The sequence below is a fragment of the Molossus molossus genome, unplaced genomic scaffold (genome assembly GCF_014108415.1).
Source record: "Molossus molossus isolate mMolMol1 unplaced genomic scaffold, mMolMol1.p scaffold_m16_p_6, whole genome shotgun sequence".
NCBI lineage: Eukaryota > Metazoa > Chordata > Mammalia > Chiroptera > Molossidae > Molossus > Molossus molossus.
This window is the reverse complement of record NW_023425399.1, coordinates 103,222,129-103,242,833: the sequence shown is the minus strand read 5'-3', so window position 1 is coordinate 103,242,833 and position 20,705 is coordinate 103,222,129. Positions and strand designations below refer to the sequence as shown.

Sequence of the window (20,705 nt, the reverse complement as noted above, 5' to 3'; positions counted from 1 at the left end):
AACTTATTTTTGTATTGCGTTCCTATTGCCGCTATAACAAATTTCTGCACACTTAGTGGCTTGAAAAAACCCCACAAGTTCTGGAGACCAGAAGTCCCAAATGGGTCTTTAATGGGCTAAAAATGAAGGTGTTGACAAGACTGCATTCTTCTGGAGGCTCATGTATGTTATAAATAAGCTTATATATTGCTTATGTGTTATGTCGATTGTCTCTATTTATACCTACTCTCTGGCTGCCACAAGAGTATACATTTCAAGAGAATTTTATTCCCTGATGTATCCCCTAAGCCTAAAGAGTCTTTAGCACATTAGGGGTGCTCCATAGGTATTTGTAGGATGAATGATTGAATGAACAAACAGGTAAATGACATATTTCTGGAAAGTGGGAAGTTGTGGCATATCTTTGTCTTACCCCATCTAGGAAGTACATGGTTGCCTTTCTAGTCTACGTTGGAGTGAAGCCTAAACAAGATACTTCAATAGGCTCATCTGAAAATAGGAGTGATTCCTGCCTTGTGATTTATAGGATCCTATCAACGACTACACAGGACTGGGAGATGAGAGGCCATGATGGCTTTCTTAACAGCTGCCCCGCCCCCGCTCCAATACCGTAGGCAATTCTGAGCCCAAACTGTCCCCTTTCTCGTCTTAGTTGTCAGGCTTGGTTCCAGAGAATTAACATTTTCGTGTGAACTTCGTGATTCAACTAATGAAAACAAGCCTCAAGAAGTAACTTTTCAAAGTCTTCTAATTCCTTTTTTTCTGAAGTGTGGAGTATTTCTTTATGAAACAAACCTACAGCTATGAGCTTTTTATAGATTTCAATGGTATCATTCTAGGGGCCGTACCTTTCCTTAGGGCCCCGGGGCCTTACGGAGGACTGATAGAGAATAGAGGAGAGAGGGCGGATGCTTTCCTTCTGCATGAACCTTTCTAAGAAAATGACTCCGTGAGCCTGAATTCCATAATTGGCCGACCATACCAGGACCCTAGAGAAGTCTTGCTAACTGCATATTCTGAACCAACATCTTTAACAAAATGACAATAGAGCTTCCAGAAAGGCAGCAGATTTCAAAATATTTCCAAACAAAGGTAATAATGACAAAAGATTATAATAGGAGTTTCTGGCATACTGAAGCCTCTCAATAAATATTTGAAGAGATGGATAAGTGGATGATGACATGAATGCTTCCGTGAATGAAAGAACCGAAGAGTGACCTGAGGGGTAACCCCAGAAAATGCAGCATCTGCGACTCTCCCCATGGGTTGTGTCTTGCCTTTGTTGTAACTTTTAGCGTAGATATTGTCTTTTATCTCAGGATATAAACAGATCAAAGCCCTTTGGCCCAGACAGTTTGTAGAATGCAGACAATAAACATTTACACAGATAAGAAACCAGCTCTCTGAATTTTCCATGATGTATCTTAGAATCAGAAGCATGTCAAATGAATAGGTTGTTTTTTTCTCCTCCTGACCTGGGAGGCAAGTGATGGATCTGTTGCCTGATAGGAGAGAGAAAAACACTTCTGTGAAAGTCACCTCCTCCTCTTGCCAACCAGATCGCTCCCTTCTCCAGCTTCTGTAGCATTTCATAGATCCAATTTGGCATTTTGACCCTACATTGCATCCTATTATATGTTTTCTCTTTTATTTATTATTATTATTATTATTATTATTATTATTATTATTTTTTATCCTCACCCAAGGACATTTTTCCTTTTTTTTTTTTTGTTCAGATAGAGTGGAAGGGAGAGAGAGAGAGAGAAACATCGATGTGAAAGGGACACATTGAGTAGCTGCCACCCGCACGACCAACCAGGGCCAGGGACAAACAGCAACCGAGATACATGCCCTTAACAGGAACTGAACCCGGGTCTCTCTGGTCTGCAGGCCAACGCTCTAACCTCTGAGCCAAACCGGCCAGGGCTGTTTTCTCTTTTAAAGTATAAGTCTTGGGTACCCCAAAGAGACTGGGACAGTGTACGTTGTGGAAAGAGCTTGGGCTCTTTGGAGAGAGAAGAGACAGGCGAATCCTGAATCTGCTACTCAATCAATGCAAGTTAATGATTTTTCTGCCTTTTATTATATTTTATTTATACCTATAAAATGAGAATAATAATATACTTCATGTCTGCTGAAAGAATTACGCAAGATAATGTGGGAAGGATTAATGTTGGGCTACGACACAGTGTGTGTTCAATACATATTTATTTTTCTCTCAAGAACAAAAGTCATGAGTCATATCACCCACAGCCAAGGGCCAGGCATGGAGTAAATGGTCAATAAATAATGATTTATTGTTTGATTATAATTCAGTTATTGAGTCTGAGAAGCATTTCACATTTCTAACTCTGTGTCCTTGGTCAAAGTAAATCGGAGTTTCACCTTTCAGCCAGGGCCAGCCCAGAAGCTGTAAATAGGGGGGGAACTCCTCTCAGACCTGTGGGCCCTCTAACAAGCGAGAGAGGATGTTAGAAAAGACTGTTCTTGAGAGACGATGTATTGAAGACATTTCTCCTGCTAAGTAGCCCTAAAAGGATACATTTACTTATTTATTTATTTATTTTGCTGTGTTCATGACTGATTTCTTCTTCAGAAAGGTAAAATCTTTTCCCCTTTCAAAGCACCTGTACAAAGCAGGTCATATATGTAGACCTGGATTTTCATTTATTGAAACTTATCAGGAAAAAACTCACCCAAATCAAAACAATGCTGTCCTACTGGGAAGGAGTATGTATGCCTAAAGGAAATTTCATTTTTCCTTTCTTGCTCAGATACCCATATCTAAACCCTCTGGGCCTCCGCATTTTTCTAGGTGTTTCAGGGACACAGCTTAGGGGATGGGCAACATTTTAGGAATCTTGGTGTCTCACGTTCAGCTTTTGCTCTTTCTTTTTTTTTTCAATTTGTATTAATTTGTTTTTGTTTCAGATGTTTCTCCTCCCCCCCCGTCCAGACAACCTCCTCCCCACCCCCCGCCCCCAGGCTTGTTGTCTGTGTCCATTGGTTACGCATCCACGCGTATAAGTTCTTCGGCTTAGCCTTTGGTCTCTTTAAGTATTGGGCTCGAAGGTGCAGCCATGCCGCTCGTGGACTCAGAAGCGGGGTGATGCGTGGGAATGCCACTCACAGCAGCGGCGGTCCCAGTCCATCTTCTTTGAACCAAAGGTTTGGTTCTGGGCCATTCTGACGAGATTTATCGGCACCCTGGCCTTTTCAAGTGCCTGCACGCTTCCCCCACCGTCACTGTTTAAGTCACATCATGTTTTTTATTTTTTGACCCACAGTTTCACACAACCAGCTCTAACTGCCCATTTGGTTCAAAAAGTGAAGCTTTATCATCAGTGAGGATTTTTGAAAGGATACAATGTAGGCTCATCATTGTCATCCTCACCACTATCGTCACTATAAATATTTATATGAGCTGTTACTCTGTGACAAGCACCGTATTTACGCAGTTTCATTAATTGATACTATTTTATTTTCATGCCACGTTTGTGAAGCAGATGAGGCTGTTGAGCACGAGAGAGGTTAGGAAACTTGTCCAGAGGTCATATCAGTAGTACTTGGTAAAAATGAGAAATAAATTGTATTTGTTTCCAAGAGCTGCCATAATGAAGTATCCCCAACCAGGTTGCTTAAAACGACAGGAATGTAGTGTCTCTCGGTTCTGGGGGCCAGAGGTCTGAAAAGAAGGTGTCAGCAGGCTGTACTCGGCCTGAGGCCTCTCGGGAAGGAGCCAGCTTCCTTTGGCCCTGGGGCTTCCTTGACTATCAGTAGCACAACTCCAATCTCCACCTCTTCTTCATAGGTGTCCACGGGTCTCAGTCTTCACGGAGCATCTCCCTGCGTATCTGGGTCCAGATTTCCCTCCTCTTATAAGGACACTGGTTGTATCAGATTAATATAGCCTACCCTAACGATCTCATCTTAACTTGATTAAATCTACAGAGGCTATTTCCAAATACGATGATGTCACAGCCACAAGTTCTGGGGGGATCATGACTGCCATACATCTTATTTATTGGGAACAAAATTTCAACCGATAACACAAGCCTAGTCCATCTGGTTGTAGAATCCTCTTTTTAAATGCATTCTCTCCTTGAGGGACATTTCTAGAAGACTTCACTCAGGGGAAGTGGACAGACTCTGGAGGGACCCACTCATCAGAGGAGGGTGCTCATGTAGGTATGTGATTTCTGACCTCTTCAATTGACCATCGCCAGACTTTTGTAGACAGTTCAAACCCACCAACAGACTCCACTAAACAAAGAAAAGTAGCCTGTTCCAAATTCCAATCTGGGATTCCTTTCTCTCCTACATTTTCACAAAAGCTCCTTGACCCTGGATGGTCCTGGAACAAGAGAAAGCAAAGGTCTTCCTCCAGGGGCTTGGCGCTCAGAGCCGGTCTTGGGCTGGGGTAGCTGGAGCCAGGGGGCTGCTCCTCCCCGGGCGGGGGGCGAAGCGCGCTGAATCAGTGTCTGAGCGCCGCGGCCCGGGAGTTCTTCACCTGTCTCCACTCCTCTGGGCACAGATCCCCGCCACTAGGCTGCTGGAGTAGCCAGACTGGAGTCTTTGAAAAGGTTAGCAAGTTTGTCTGTTGCCATCTGTCTTTCTCTGTGTGTGTGTGCGCTCACGATTCTGTACAGTGTGCAAATTTAGAACTTGGAACAATGCTGAGGGCACAAACCGCAGCTCCAGGTTTTAGCCACCCTGGAATCCAGGGGCACAGGAAGTCCGGAGACGTGGGTGTCTTTGAGGCAGCAGGGAAGGGTCAGGAAAGCAGTGACACAGTTTTCTGGCTGTAAGGGACCTCTCGGTTCAGACCCTGACTTTTTCTGTTGAAGAAATGGAGGACCGCAGAATCAAAGTGCATGACCCAAGGTCACACAGCTAGTTCCAGCCAAAGCTGACACCAAGTCCTAGGTCTCTCTGATTCCCAGCCCAGGGCTGTCTTTAATAATGATGAACTGGTCCACTTTACATAGCTTTCGAAGAGCATTTCATCTGTTCCTCCCCACAGCGTCGTAATAGGAGAATTGGTTTGACTCCATCAAGGGGACTCAGCAGACAGCATAGGTCCTCTCAAACCGACCTGCACTCAATCTGCAAACCTTCCCTCTCAGTTCGCACGTGTTTATGTTTATTCTTCCGTACCTTTGTATTCCGCTCAGGCTGAGCCAAGTTCAGAATTTGTTTTCCACTCGGCGGGTGGTTTTGGTTTCTGATGGGAATCCCACACTCTCCAACGCTTCCTTGACGTTACTGTCGCGTCGCACCCCGAGGCTGCTCCCGTGCGCTGTGACCGGCGGGGGCCGACTCGATGACCGTGGAGCCCGCCACCTCATCTGTTTCTGCGCTCATCTGTCCACCCCTGTTGGTTGTTGCTTTTGCCATTGCTCGGCCATAAAGTGTCAGAGAAGAATACAGGCTTTGGGTGGCATATATGTTGGTCTGAACCTGGCTCTGCCACTCACACGTGACCTGTGTGTTCTCACAGGTACAAAATAGAAGGAAACTACAGCGGATGTGCAACGTTTTTTAAGGTGTCATGCTGGTTAAGAAAGAGTATGACAATGGCCGAGTTCCTGGCACACAGTAGGTATTCAACGACAAACGCTGCCTTCCCTCTGGGAGACCACACGAGAAGGCCGCGGGGCATGGGCCGCGCTCTGTTTCTTCAGCTAATGCTTCAGGTCCTTCACGTTACAGAGCAGTAAAGGGGGGCCCACCCTGTGTCGGCCTGCAGACCAGTGGCCTTGATGCCCACTGAACTGGGTGTGAGAGGGGGAACGTGCATGGCAGGAATCCACCTCCATTACATCACGTCTGAGGAGCTCTCCCAGCTCGGAGACCATAGGACGCCACTCGTGTTGACTGTGAACACCTTCTAGAAAAGCCTGAGAATAATCGCGGCGCAGGGGCGGACTGGGGAGAGTTGGCAAGCTCCGTACGGTTCGCGGAAGAAGGTTGCATTTGTTTCCTCGCTATCACGTGCCAGGTGCTTCCTACCGCGTGCTTGCGAAACACTGTCCCGGCAGAACCCTGCAAGTGTGTAATTATTGTCCCCTTTTCCTCAGGACACAGTTAAGGCTAAACTTGTCGTAGTGGCCTGTGTAAGGTGTGCTGCTCGTTTTGTGGTGGAGAGAAATGTGAGTCCAGGTTTTGCGGCCCATGATGCCCCTTCTGAAGGCTCGGCCCAGCGACATGCAGTGGGACTCACATGGAAGGGTGGATGAGAGGGTCCGGGCAAAGCATGGGGGTCCCTGCACCTGAGCGCATTAGAGATGGCTTCAGAGAGCCACCAGAAGGCCACTTGCATCCCCCTTCAGGGATTTGTTTGGGATGACAAGCTCCGTGGGGAGACACTAGTGGGCAAGGGGATTGAGGTCAAGGCCAGGCATCCTGATTGGAGGGCATGGTGCGATGATGCTCCGAGTGGGTGTGGCTGAGGTTCCACGAGCTGCACCTCCCTGACCAGAGCAAGTCCTGATAGTAAATACTGAGCGGGTGGTGCTCAGATTTACAGTCCTCAAGACTTAGAAACATCCCCAACTTATCTCTTTATACAGAATTTCGGAAAAGTCATATTCTCACTTTATATTTTTACTTCTCAAATAACCTATTAAAATATTTTTTCTAATACATTTGAAATTGTTAATTTTAACTTTAAAATCTTGGAAACTATAAATGATGACTTTGGAAAAATCTGGGTCACTGTAACTGAATGTTTTACTCTGTGAATTTGGTGATCAGTGTGGGAACAACTTTGGGATGAGTCTAGTTACATCCAAACCACTCACTTAAACCATCGCCGATCTCCTTGCAGCCCGAGTGAGTAATGAACCACACCTGACTTAAGGAGAGCTTCACTCTTGGTTTGCAGAGGTTGGCTGCAGACCAAAGAGTGGCCTGAAACTCGGGGTCCGAGGGGTGTTGTCTCTAGATGAACCATATCTCCCCAGCTTCCTCATTAGCCCTGGGTGGATGCATTCATAGTTTTCTCTTCCAAGGGAAAAAGTGGTTCAAAAACCAAAGTAAAAGAACAAACAAACAAACAAACAAACAAAAACATCTATTTTCCTTGTGTCTTTCTTTTGTTTCCATTCTATCAAATACCATCTGGAAACCATGGAGGGATATATTGCGTGTGATGTGTGATGTGTGATGTGTGATGTGTGATGTGCTCATTGTCATCATTGGGATGAAGAGAAGGTTTAAAGCACAGTAAAAGGAAATTATGGGATGAGCCAGGGAATTTTAACAAGCTAATGACTGGACCATCAGCCATTCCGGGACACTCCCCAGAATTGTGTGTGCACTCAGCTGCTGGTGCTTTAATATTTGGTGGATTCTAGGATTTTTGTATGTATGCTGCTGAAAATCCATAAAGATACCATAGTAATTAAAGTCAGGCTGGATGTATCATTCCTATAGAGTTTTTACAGCAAGTGGCTATGTTATAGGCTGTTGGCCTAGGGATGAATCTGTGCTAGCTCTATAATTTACATGCATGCTTCCAAGTTTATATTATTTTAACCCAAGTCACTCCTGGGGATCGTAAGGAAAACAAGTGATGGTTTCTGATACCACCATGCTATCTTATTGTGTCATTTGTCCTCAGCTAGAAAGAGCTTTTCTTTCCCAAATGTACCTCTAAAGGGTTTGACAATAAACACCCACAAATTTCTTAGAACATTTCTGTTTTATAATGGTGACTGGAAATCATAAGGCAAGCAATCTCTGGTTGTCCCTGTGGCATACCTTCATTTAGGAGGACCTGGGCCTCTGCGTCCCTCTTTGAAGGATCACGTCCTCCTTGGGCTTTTGGCGTGTGCACCCCGGGATGTTTGGGGTTGCGCCTGCAGAGCGCTGTGATGATTAGTTCTCCGTGTTCTTGGGAGGCGTTGAAGTCAGCTGCTGCCCTGCTGCTGAGCTGCTGAGTGCAGCATCTCATCGACAGAATTTCGTGATGCGTCTGCACTGAGGCTCCGGTGCTGTTTCTGGGTGAGGTCAGCACTTCTAGAACCAGTGTCGACCAAGTTATCTGCTTGTCGGCCCTTCGCAGGGTGCTCTGCGCGCGTCTGCTTCCCGCACACCCTGCGCCCCTAGTTCTCCGCCGGTGGTGACTGCTAATGTGCCTTATGGGTGCTTATTGTTCAGTGATTTAGAAACTGAAATGTCGCGAAACAGGTTTTCGCGTGTGTACCGTCGATGATGTAAACCAGAGAGCTTCCTGCAAAAAAAGGTATGAAGGGTTCTTTAAAGACGATGGCGTTGATTGGTCTCAAACTGCTTGATAGGTTTTGTTTTTCTTGGGTCATTCCAGATTTAAACGGATTTCTCACTATTCATTAGGAAGAATCGTATAGTTTTTCCTACTTTTATTTGAATAACTGCTCCTTCAATTAAATTCCTGAAAACTTGTATGTACCGTGGGGAAACAGTTTCATTAGGACAATGTGATAATCACGTTGGATTAGAAGTGATCACTGCCCCCTGGTAGAGGCCGATTTTGTACCAGAAGCACTGGGGTCAGTGGAAGAATCGATGTTTCCGTTGCCACGTGGGTGGGAGGTGACTTTCCTCAGTCTGGACTTTCCTGGTAGCAGGTTTACTTTGCTGGTGCCTGTGACGTCAGCATCTCCTTCCCACCACATCCCAGGCCACTGTGTAAGTTTCACATTGCTTTGGACCTTGTCTTCATCTGTACACGGTCAGTACCTTTCTCTCCTGCCGAAGGTGAGGTGTCAGTGAGAATATGAACGGAAAAGGTCAGGCACAGCGGCCAGCACTTATCTGTCCCTTATCTATCACCGTTAGTTCCCATTTCCTCTCTAAAACAGTCCGTGTGACCGTGCTTGAGGCCAACAGCAAGCTGCCTCCCCCAGGACGCTCTCTCCATCTGGGACGCACTCTGTGGGTGTACAGTCACAGGTGTACACACCCAAACGCTGTCTCATTATTCACCCCGGAGTTTGAAATTCTCCATTGGTGGTCTAGCCTTTGGGTGACGGACTAAGATCGCAGGAAGAATGACCAGTCGTCAGTTCCCTCTGGGGGACTGACCCTGCGTGCCCCGTTGAGGTCAGACTTGGCCATATTAGCTGTGTTAGCCAATGGCACGGGAAGGAAGTAATGTGTCACTTCCAGATAAAGCCTGGTGAGCCCCTCTGTGCTGTGCCACGCTCCTTCCTGCCGCCAGCCAGCACACCAGACACCAGCAGTGCCCACCCGGCCCACAGCGAGGCGTGCCTTGAACAGCAGAGATTCCTTTCCCCATGGGCTCACACGGGGCCGGCAGTGTGCGTGATGATCCTCTGCAGTCGTTGACCCTGAGATCTGGGGGCTGTTGGTGAGCACAGCACGGCCTAGTGAGGTGGATGAAGATGCATGATGGTTTGTAGGCCTTTATGATAATGCATTCAAGTCATCCCGGGGGGAGGGTCCCTGTCGGCCTCCACCACGGATCCCCTGGAATGGGACCGGATGAGAAGATCCAGAGAGGAACAATGGGTGTGGACGTGACACAGGAAAGGGCTATAAAGGGCAGAGGAGCTGACAGGAAATAGGAGAGGCTGTCCAAAGCAGACTGCATGCTCCTTCCATGGCCCCGCGCCAGCTCCGCGGGAGCCCCAAGGATGGAGGCTGCCCCAGAGACAGAGCTGCCCCGAGAAAGAGCTGCCCCGAGGGCGGAGGCTACCCCAGAGACAGAGCTGCCCCAAGCAGAGCTGCCCTGGAGACAGAGCTGCCCTGGAGACAGAGCTGCCCCGAGGGCGGAGGCTGCCCCGGAGACAGAGCTGCCCCCGAGACAGAGCTGCCCCGAGGGCGGAGGCTGCCCCGGAGACAGAGCTGCCCTGGAGACAGAGCTGCCCGAGGGCGGAGGCTGCCCCGTGGACAGAGCTGCCCCGAGGGCGGAGGCTGCCCCGGGGACAGAGCTGCCCTGGAGACAGAGCTGCCCCGAGGGCGGAGGCTGCCCCGAGGGCGGAGGCTGCCCCGAGACAGAGCTGCCCGAGGGCAGAGGCTGCCCCGGAGACAGAGCTGCCCCGAGGGCGGAGGCTGCCCCGGGGACAGAGCTGCCCCGAGACAGAGCTGCCCTGGAGACAGAGCTGCCCCGGAGACAGAGCTGCCCGAGGGCGGAGGCTGCCCCGGAGACAGAGCTGCCCCGAGACAGAGCTGCCCTGGAGACAGAGCTGCCCCGAGGGCGGAGGCTGCCCCGGAGACAGAGCTGCCCCGAGACAGAGCTACCCTGGAGACAGAGCTGCCCTGGAGACAGAGCTGCCCTGGAGACAGAGCTGCCCGAGGGCAGAGGCTGCCCCGGAGACAGAGCTGCCCGAGGGCGGAGGCTGCCCCGAGACAGAGCTGCCCCCGAGACAGAGCTGCCCCGAGGGCGGAGGCTGCCCCGGAGACAGAGCTGCCCTGGAGACAGAGCTGCCCGAGGGCGGAGGCTGCCCCGTGGACAGAGCTGCCCCGAGGGCGGAGGCTGCCCCGGGGACAGAGCTGCCCTGGAGACAGAGCTGCCCTGGAGACAGAGCTGCCCCGAGGGCGGAGGCTGCCCCGAGACAGAGCTGCCCGAGGGCAGAGGCTGCCCCGGAGACAGAGCTGCCCCGAGGGCGGAGGCTGCCCCAGAGACAGAGCTGCCCCGAGACAGAGCTGCCCTGGAGACAGAGCTGCCCCGGAGACAGAGCTGCCCGAGGGCGGAGGCTGCCCCGGAGACAGAGCTGCCCCGAGACAGAGCTGCCCTGGAGACAGAGCTGCCCCGAGGGCGGAGGCTGCCCCGGAGACAGAGCTGCCCCGAGACAGAGCTACCCTGGAGACAGAGCTGCCCTGGAGACAGAGCTGCCCTGGAGACAGAGCTGCCCGAGGGCAGAGGCTGCCCCGGAGACAGAGCTGCCCGAGGGCGGAGGCTGCCCCGAGACAGAGCTGCCCGAGGGCAGAGGCTGCCCCGGAGACAGAGCTGCCCGAGGGCGGAGGCTGCCCCGGGGACAGAGCTGTCTCAGGGACCAGGAGCACAGACTTCACAGGGCCCTGCTGGGGCTGCGGAAATACTCTGAGGGGTTAACACCGAGTCTGAATGAAAGCAAAGTCTTAGTCCTGTGGTTCTCAGACGTTAGCCTGGTAGTCACCCAGCGGGGTTGTTCAAACCCAGACCATGGGGCCTTGGCTCCAGAGCGTCCAGCTCAGGGGGTCTGATGGTGCTGGCCCAGAGACCACCCTTGGAGAATCACTGCCTTAGTCCCACCAGGTAAATCAGGGGTCCCCTCCTTACGGCGAGGAAAGGAGATGACTGAGGGAAGGGTGCCTTGTCACTGTCACTGTTCTCCAGGTGACTCCTGGCCGAGTGGAAGCGACAGAAGACACAGTGAAGGGCATATGCCTGGGTTGCAGGTTCAATCCCCGGACCAGATCAGGGTCATGTGGGAGGCCACCAATTGACGTGTCTTTCTCACGGCGATGTTTCTCTCTCCCTCCCTTCCTCTCTTCCACCCTACCTAAAAATAAACAAACAGATAAAAGTGTGATGAGGGTAATGAGTAGACAACTGGGTCCAACTTCAGAAACGTTGGGCACAACGACCCAGAGCGCCAAGGACAGTGTCTTCTCCAATCCGTGGGCCACAGGGCACACGGCGCCCCAGAGTGGAGGGCACCCAAAGCCACGTTGTCACGGAGCCCGAGGAAGGATCTGGAATCTGAATACCAAGAAATCTGTGTAAACACAGGCGAGATGAAATGAACTCTCCACTCCGGAAGGGTAGAAATACCATGCGAGTTTCTCTCTCGGTTCGGCAAGGAAAGAGAGCACAGAATCTGTGAAAATATTTAGGTAGCTGACGTGGTCAATGCAGGATTGTACTTTTTTCATTTGTGGTTTGGGAACCAGCAAGAAAAAGAAATCTAAGCTCTCGCAGCCATGAAGAGGCACACAGAAACAGGAAATGAACCGCCTATTAAAAATACAGAATTATGTCAAAATAACTTAAAAATGGTGAAGCTAATTCAGAGTTTCACAAGACAAAGCTAACTTTGGAATATTCTGTATGCAGTGATCTAAAAAATTACGCAGCTTCTTTTACAAAGGATGGCATGACTACACTTATATTTGGCTACGAAGCACAAGTATTCTTGTGGGAATGACAAGACTATGGCTGATAAAGTTCTTACATTTGAACCGAAACTAACGATCTCCACAGGTGAAGAGGACATGTGCCCGTCTTCTTCAAACAGCACCTCCCGTGTCTGTGTCCCCTCTGAGTCTCACGATGTTTTCCCAGCAGTGGATTTCCACAAACCGAATGGAACTGATCACTGGAATGGGCTTCTGTTCCAGTACAGCGTAAAGGGGACTGCATGGGAATGAACCGAGCCAACGCTCTGGCTGGGCACAGAAACGCTTGCGGGAAGGCGTGTTCTAACGTTCTTTGCAGAGAACTAAAGAGACTCCGCATAGTGACAACTCATGGATGCAACAGCTCAGCAGGATGACAAGCACAGTGCAGCAGACCAACCGAGGGGCAATTTCCCTTTAAAACCGTGCGTCTCCTAGATGGGGACAGACAGCTGAGGGTGCCAGGGTCCAGCCAGCTACCGAGTGCAGGGAGAGTCACGGCCTTTGGGCTGCCCCTTTCCAGAGGTGGTCGATGAAACTCACCTGTTCGCTCCCTGGCCTTTTAGGGAGGAAATTGAAATTTCATAAAACTCCATGGCCTACTGATGAGAAAAAAAGAAAAACAGGACAAATAACCGGATTTGTAGGTTTCAGACCTGATAAATAAGGATTGTGCAAGGTTGCATTATGGCTTCCGTGGCCCCAGGTAAGGACCACTTCATTCACACACGCCCACTCAAAACTATGAAAAATTATATTTTACAATGCACTGATATAAAGAAAAAATAATGATGGGTTCATTGCTATCATATTCATTTTTCTTCTGCTTTTAAAATAAAATGAGAACAACTTCGAAGACGCCTAAGTGTATGGTGGCCCCTAGGCATTGCACATACTGTAACCACACCCCCAGACCATGTTTGGCTGCAAATTAAAAAAAAAGGAATCCTCACTCACACCTGGCTTATTAGCACATGGTCTGCACATAGCAGAGTGAGAGAGACGACGCAGAACCCAGATACGTGTATGAGCCCAGCCACAGCTAGCCTCGATCAGCAAAATCAGTTGGCATAAGAGTGATCAATATTATTTTACGCCACTGAGTTTGGGGCCGGTTTGTTGTGTAGTGTTGCTAACTGACCTAGACTGCCTTCGCAGCTGTTGTGTGGAATTTGGAGTTCTTCGTTTGTCAGGATGCAACGTGAAGCCATTGGACAGTTTTCAGTGGGGAGCCGTAAGGTCCGATGACTTCTGACAAAGTTCACTCTGGCTGTGGAGGAGAGATGAGAGGGAATCCAGGGGACAGGAAGGCAGTAGGAGGCTGACTGATCATCCAGATGAGGACGATGGCGTGGTGGCGGTTAGGCTGGGGTGGGGGTGGGGTGGGTGGGCGTGGAAAGGAATGGGAGAAGCAAACTGTTCGAATTCTGTTCTGGCTCCTGCACAGGACGGGCAAGACATAGGGATCTGTAAGACCGTGCTGGGCCTTAACTAAAAGAATTTGAGGTAGATTGTTCCTGGAGACAGGAGTGGTGAGTCCATTAGTGGCTTCTCTGATCCCATCCAGAAAATCTGCAAAATGCTCCTATACTCCCCAAGGGCCAGATTGAACTTTTTAAATCTGTTTGTGGGAACCAAAGATGATGGCAGAAGCAGATGGCTGTGCAGACAGGGTCACATTTTAACAGTGGTCACTGAGCACTCGGAGCTCGTCTGGTCCGCGCCCTCCTCGGGAGGCTCCATCCATCTCTCTGCCTTCTCCCCGTGTCCAGAAGTTGCAACCATTTCACTTTCCTGCGAGGGTGTTGACTTTCAGAAGAAGCGAGACACCTTGAAGGCGCTGCTTGGTTATCTATAGTTCAGTCAAAGAAACGCTCCAACATAATGATTTCACTTGGCCATATCACACAATTCCAACATGCCATTTCTTTATGAAATTCAAAGAAACCTTTCACAAATGGATCCCAGATTCATTTCCTAGAAGCACACAGGTTACCAACAGCTTTCTCTCTCTGAGGAGTGATTGAGGTCTAATGTGATGAGCCATCTTCTTAAACACATTTGAGGCAAATTTGAAAAAAGCTTTAAAACTCCCTAACGCTTAGTGTAGGAGGCTCTAATATAGCAGGAATATATTATATACATTTGAAATCCATACGCTTTCCAATAACCAGGAGAGATACTGACCTTTCCTAAGTGATTTTTCATATTTTCCTTGCTTATGAACATTGATATGAGATATTAAAAATAAAGCCAGGTAATGCATTTCATTTACCAGAATCACTTGAAAATATGATTTTCTTGAGAGAGGTTTTACTTAATTGGATGTCATTCATTGGTTAAAAGAAAATTAAGCTGTCCAGAGTAGTATATGAAAATGAAATCTACATGTGGTTGAGGCAGAGAAATAAAGTTTCTGAAGAAAACCAGTGACAGTCTCTGAACAATAAATGTAAAGTTATTTCCAGTTTTATTATATTTTGGTATGTCTTGTACTTGGCCTTTATGTTCAGAATTACTTATATTTCATTGTAATACTAATGTTAGTTTGAGATTGAGTGATATTTACATTTGTTGGTACAAATGGGAATAGATGTATTTATTTTGGGGGTAGGGCTTGCAGAATTGGCCAAGTCATTTCTTCTGTTTTTTCCTCAAAAACAGTTTTAGACTTTGAAACTTTTGTGCGTTTTGGCATCATTCAGCTTCCACTGCTCCTGATTCCTTATTAAGAAACTCAGCCCTTAATGAGCTTGCTGTTCCTTCATTTAAATCTCGCTTCATTTGATAACTCTGTTGCTTCTAGGATGGTTGGTACAGGCTTGTGTGGGCTTCCATAACACAAAAGCCAGATGGATTTTTTAAAACAGATAAATTTAGTCATGAATAGAGAACTGTGAATTTTTTTTTTAAAGAAAAAAAAAAAAAAAACCTTAAAAAAAACACACAAAACAAAACAAAAATCTTGGTACTGATAAAAACCAGTGAGACATCACAGATTCTCAAATTAAGGGAAAAAACAAAACTTTTCCATCTCCTCCCCCATCCTCCTCCTCCTACTTTTTAATTTGTTTTGGGCTCAAGAATTGAAAAGTTCTGTTCCCAATTAAAAATGGACCACATTTGGGTCTGAGAGGGAGTTAGCTGCCTCATGATATGAGTAGAAGACAGAAAGCTGTTGTCAGATTCAGGTCCTTTGATAACCAACACCACTTTCTCTGTGTGCTAATTTGCAGAACAAGGAAAATATTGGCATGCTGCCTTTAGAATCCCTCGGAAGAAAAGCATTAGGAATAGGAAAACATAAAAATTCTGTCCAAAGTATACATCTTATGTAACAAATTTATTGGGGAGTCTCAACATGTTATGGATATAAAAATGAAACAGTTTTATCCTTATCCAATAACAGCTCCTTCCACTAGAATATGTTGACCCACCTTTCCGGATGGGAAGGAGCTCCTTTAAGAGAAAGTTGGCCAGCTCCTCCAACTTGCCTGTCACTTTTGGTTATTAGAACAGTCCATTTGTTATGTAAGACTCAGCCGTATTTATTTACTTCAGTCTTAAATCAGACTCAAAGCTGTGTCCTCTCTCTCCCCTGTGGTGTTTTCTCTCTTCCACTTCATGGCTCCAGTGGCTTGAAGGTTGGTGGTCTGTTCTTCATGTGTTTCCCTCCTTTCTCCTCTCTTTGAACTCCTTCTTTTAGACTTTACAATCCCCCAGGGCCACGCTGGCCCATCGTGGCTGGTCAGCGAGGAAGGAGCAGATGGACTAGAGTGTGTGGTGTCAGGAAGTTGGACTGGTCCAGCTCTCCTTTGGTCCTTCTTATGTTGGTGTTCTCAGTTTCTATGTCAGCCCCCGTGTAGGTGGCAAATAGAAATGTGTGTGTATGTGTGTTTGTGTTCGGGGGTAGCATTCAGTTCAGCTTTACCCCTACTCCCTCCGTCACTGAGAATTCCCACCTCCACCCCAGAAGGCAGTGTTAAACATCTCTCAGCCCTTGTCTGTGTTTGGCCTCCCACGCTGGCTATCCTGAATGGCTCCATGGGTCCTGTTCTTCTACCCACTCCCATCTTGCTTTACATGGAGCTATGAGAACTACTTCTGAGTTTCCCAGTTCCACAGAGACTTGAGGTGAGGTGGGCCTACCCACACCCCATTTTCAGGCATACAAGTCCTGCTTCCTTAGACCTACTGCCTTCAGGAATCTTGAAGTGAACATTATTCTCTATGTTCAAACATGCTACCCACAAAGGCTCCAGATGACATGTATCAATCACTCTTCCACCCTCTTGCCTTTGCAAGCATTAGGAAATGGAGAAGATAGCACGTCACACTTCTTATTTCCTGGTACGTTCTCTCAATGACCCCTAAGACCTCACTCCTGTGGCTGCACCAGAGAAGACTTGAGGTCTTCAGCTCAGCATGCACCCATTCAGCACCCTTTCTCTGAGTCACCTTGTTTTTATTCACGATTCTCTTGGAGACTGCCTTACTTAGCTTTGGGAAGAGGGAGACTTCCTCCATGACTACAGAGAAACAGAGGAAATACTTTCTTCATTAATGTGGATTTCACCAAAGGCTGGTCACCTCCTGTCCTCAACTCTGTTCATTTCTTTATTTTATCAGGGGCAGTTCAGCGATAGAACCTCTAGTCAGTCTTCTGGGGAAGTGCTTACCACCAACAGTTTCAAGCTCTGCTTTGGACCTTGGCCAAAGGTCTGGGACAACAGGAAACATCCCACTCTACATTCTATTATATTGGTGTCATACTTGGGAACCTATTGTCTTCTTCACTCACCAAACTCTTCCTGGTATTCTTCTCATCCCAGGCTGGTTCAGACTGAGGTGGTGAGTCAGCAGTTTCCCAGGCTTACAGACTAGGTCTCTAATCCTAACCAGTCAACCACAAAACGTGTCCCACAGGCCATAAGCTGGGCAGTATGGTGTAAGGGAATGGATAGTCATAACATCGGTCTGAATCTTGACCATTGGTCAGTGGCTGACCACCCGTGACTGTGATCGCTCTAGTCCTTTAGAAATCTGTTCTTAATTTCAAGAAGAAAAGTTAGGAATAGATTAATGTCTTTTGAACTTCGTTTAGCAATTGAACCCATTTTTTAAATTGGCTGGTGAAACCAAGATTATCTTTAATTCTCAGCTATAGTCCTTAAGGCATCTACAAGAACTGTAGGGGCTCCGCGGTACAATATTTCAGACAATCAATATCACATTCTTCTTCCGACTTTAAAATTATTTCCAGCATGGCTAGCTCTGTAAAAACAGTGCCTGCTATTAACATTCAAGTTCATGTTTATGTTTATCTGACTTTCCAAGTGTTGGTTTAATATCAGGCTTGTGATCAGTAAGGCCATCTCCTTGTGTATTTCCAAACTGTTATGGATACTTTAAAAGTCAAGGTTGTTATGCTTATGTCTACTTCTTTTTTTTTTCAAAGTTAATACTTTGAAAACTGCAACTTTCATAGCCCTAGTGGAGCATTTGCTAGTGAGTTGAACACTAGTCTCTTGAGGATGATCTGAGACAAAAAGCTTCATGATCAAAAAAATTTTTTTAAATGCATTGCTCCATGTCCTCCGCTTGGAGATCATTAAGGGCTCAGAGAAGTTCTATAGCAAAGCAATGCATTTACCTTTGTTTAACACAGTGTTTCCTAGACATTTGGCCACAGAGCCTGCTGTTTTTCTCATAGAACATTTATTAACATCCCATAGAAATAGTGTTCCTTTGAATATATTTTACAAATCATTGCCTTGGAGTAGAGAGATCAACACACTTTTTCTATAAAGGCCAGATGAGAATATTTTAGCTTTTGTGAATTTTACTGACTCTTTCCCGACTACTCAACTCGGATGCTGCCGATGAAAAGCAGCCATGGCCAACGTCTAAACCAACGGGGCGGCTGTGTTCCAATAAGACCTATTTACCAAAACAGGTAGTGGTACAGACTAGGCGCGCTGAGCCCAGTTCCCCATTACACAAGTGAGATTTATTCAGACTGGGGAAGGTAGTGTCACAGATAATGAAACAACTGCTTAGTTCTTTTCTGATGACTCACTTGAATTTTGCTGAGTATTGGAGAATACACCACTGAGGACAGCAGTCTCCCTCTGATTATGTTGATACTTGATGCAGGCTCAGTGACTCATTTCATGCTGCTCATGTTCTCAGATACTGATCTAGTTGTGACATTGTTGTCTAGCTCATGATCTATGTTGTTAACCATCGACTAGTTTCACTATGATGAAAGACAGGCAGCAAAGAATGGACATAGCACCCACCTCAGGGTCAACCCAATTATTGCATCTGAAATGAACCATCATATTTTTTAAGCTTACAGAATAAAAATGTTATAAATATACACAGAGGCATTTAGATGATCTTGGCCATTTCCTGAATGGTTTACCATAATTAAATACCGTATTAGCGATCTATTGTTCCACAACAAATTACTCCGAAACTTTGGTGGCTTCCAACAGCAAACATTTGTGATTTCAAAGGCAGAGTGGGTTAGGAATCTAGGCAGCTGAGCTCAGTCCTCTGGCTCAGGGCCTCTCACAAGGCGCCACTAAGGTGGCGGTCAGGGCTGAAGGTCCAACTGGGGAAGAATCTACTTCCAAACTCACTCGCCTGGCAGGTCCCAGGGCCCCAAAATATCATGTGGACCTCTCCTCAGGGCTGCTCACAACCTATCAGCTAGGTTTCTCCAGAAGGAAGACAGAGAGAGAGAGAGAGAGAGAGAGAGCGCACAGGACAGAAAAAAGAGGTTGTCTGCAACCTGACCTTGGAAGTGACACGTGACAAACCATCATTAGAGACATGTCACTAGACGTGGCCTGTATTGAAGGACAAGGACTCTGCACATGTGCAGACACCACGAGGCAGCGGTCCGGGGAGGCCATCTGCGAAGCTGCTTACCCCGTGCACCAAGTTCATCAGGGTGTTTTTATTGTTCCTCTCTGCAGTGAGGGTGGCAGAGGGAGACGCGGCGGTAGTATGAGCATTAGGCTGCGTCTTTGTGAGGGTTCAGATGAGAGAGACACAGAAAAAGAACGAAACAAGGCAAGAGGTTATGCAGGTGTTTTTCTAGGATCATTGGCCCTGGCCTGGGAGAGAGGGGCAGGACGAAGCTGCCAGCCGACTCCTCCTCAGACCCCGTGTCCTGCAGGTCCACGAGCAGGGGTCCCCTTTCCCACTCCTTCCTCAGCGTTGGGGGGTACATTTACCTAAAGGAACCCTGGACCACACGCTCCAGCCCCCCACACATGTTTACCATTTAATAAATATGCTCTGCTATTACCTAAGCAATCGAATGAAGTTTCATAAGTTTTGTTATCCAATTAGCAAAAAAAAAAAAAAGAAAAATAAATCATCAGATCAGCCGCATATTAGGGACTAAAGGGGATACAATAAGACAATATATCTCCTGCTTTTGAAGATCTTATATTTCAATTATGGAAACAAGACAAACATATGGAAACAGTTACGTTAAAATTAAAGATTTAAGTAACAGTTCAAGGTAACAATAGGGAGAATACCATAAAGCAGCATATGATTAATTACCAGCCAAACTGTATAGAATTCATTGCTATTGGAATTCAAGGGAGGGAGACTGATCATTGTGAGTGAGGTGTTTGGGGAACATATTGTGAAGCAAATGAGAAGGGTTTGGAGAGGGAGAGGGGGAGGACGTTCCAGGTGGCTGGATGGCATGAGTAAAAATAAAAACGCAAGACAGGTGTTTTGGGGGAACAATGAGTTAACCAGTTTGGAGAGTGGGTTTTTGGAGGCGAGGAGTCTGAGATGAGGTAAATGGTAAGTCAGGCAGCCACGCAGGAACAGGTTGAGTTTAATTATCTAACCTGTGCTCGGTCCCTGAGGCAGATGGCTTGCCAACAAACGTGCATGAATTACCCTCTATTAGAATTTTTAAAAAGGGGTAAGTTCCAGGTTGATTTTCTGAACATCTTGGGCTCACAATCCGTGCCTGTCTTTTAATAGCACGTGGTGGCAAATGGAAACGGTACCTGCGCTTTGTCTCCATAGCAGCGGCTGAGAAAAGCTTAGATGGCATCCAGCTGAAAGAGACCGAACCGTCCTCACCTCCCACGGAAAGATGAGGAGGTGATAAAAAGAGGAAGCACGGCTGTCATTTCAAGAGACTGATGGGATCGGGGAGACAGGTGTCCCTGACCCCCCAGGAGAAATTGAGAAGAGGACTCAAAGTTGGGGAAGCAGAGAGAAGGGCCACGAGGCTACTTACTTCACACTCCACCAGCTCAAAGCCGAGGAGAACTTGGCACTGGCTGGGAGGGTCCCGGCACCTTCAGAAAGGATCTAGAGAAATGCTCATGCAGGTGTGAGATCTAACCCAGTCCCCCAAACATCTTACCTGTCACGTAACCTCTCCAAATTGTTTCCTCATCTACAAAATAGGGATAGCAGTATTACCTCTTTCATCCCTAAACCCATGACTGGCTGGAAGGCAGGCAGCACAGGGCTTGGGACCAAGGCTTCCTGACACAGGACAGAGGCGCCGAGAGCAAGCGGCACCTCCCCGTACAACCCGGGATTTC

The 20,705-nt window shown here is 47.4% G+C and overlaps 1 protein-coding gene across 1 annotated transcript; it reads left to right on the top strand.

Annotated features, from left to right (window-relative positions):
• The first annotated feature begins 9,641 nt into the window (after positions 1–9,641).
• LOC118619281 (uncharacterized protein FLJ40521-like) lies at positions 9,642–11,054 on the top strand. The gene has a single exon (XM_036245967.1). It carries the CDS (start codon positions 9,642–9,644, stop codon positions 11,052–11,054), a length of 1,413 nt encoding a protein of 470 aa, XP_036101860.1.
• The last annotated feature ends 9,651 nt before the right edge of the window (positions 11,055–20,705 follow it).

What these genes read in the sequence shown, in the direction of transcription:
- LOC118619281 (XM_036245967.1), top strand. Translation starts at nt 9,642, where the DNA reads ATGGAGGCTGCCCCAGAGACAGAGCTGCCCCGAGAAAGAGCTGCCCCG.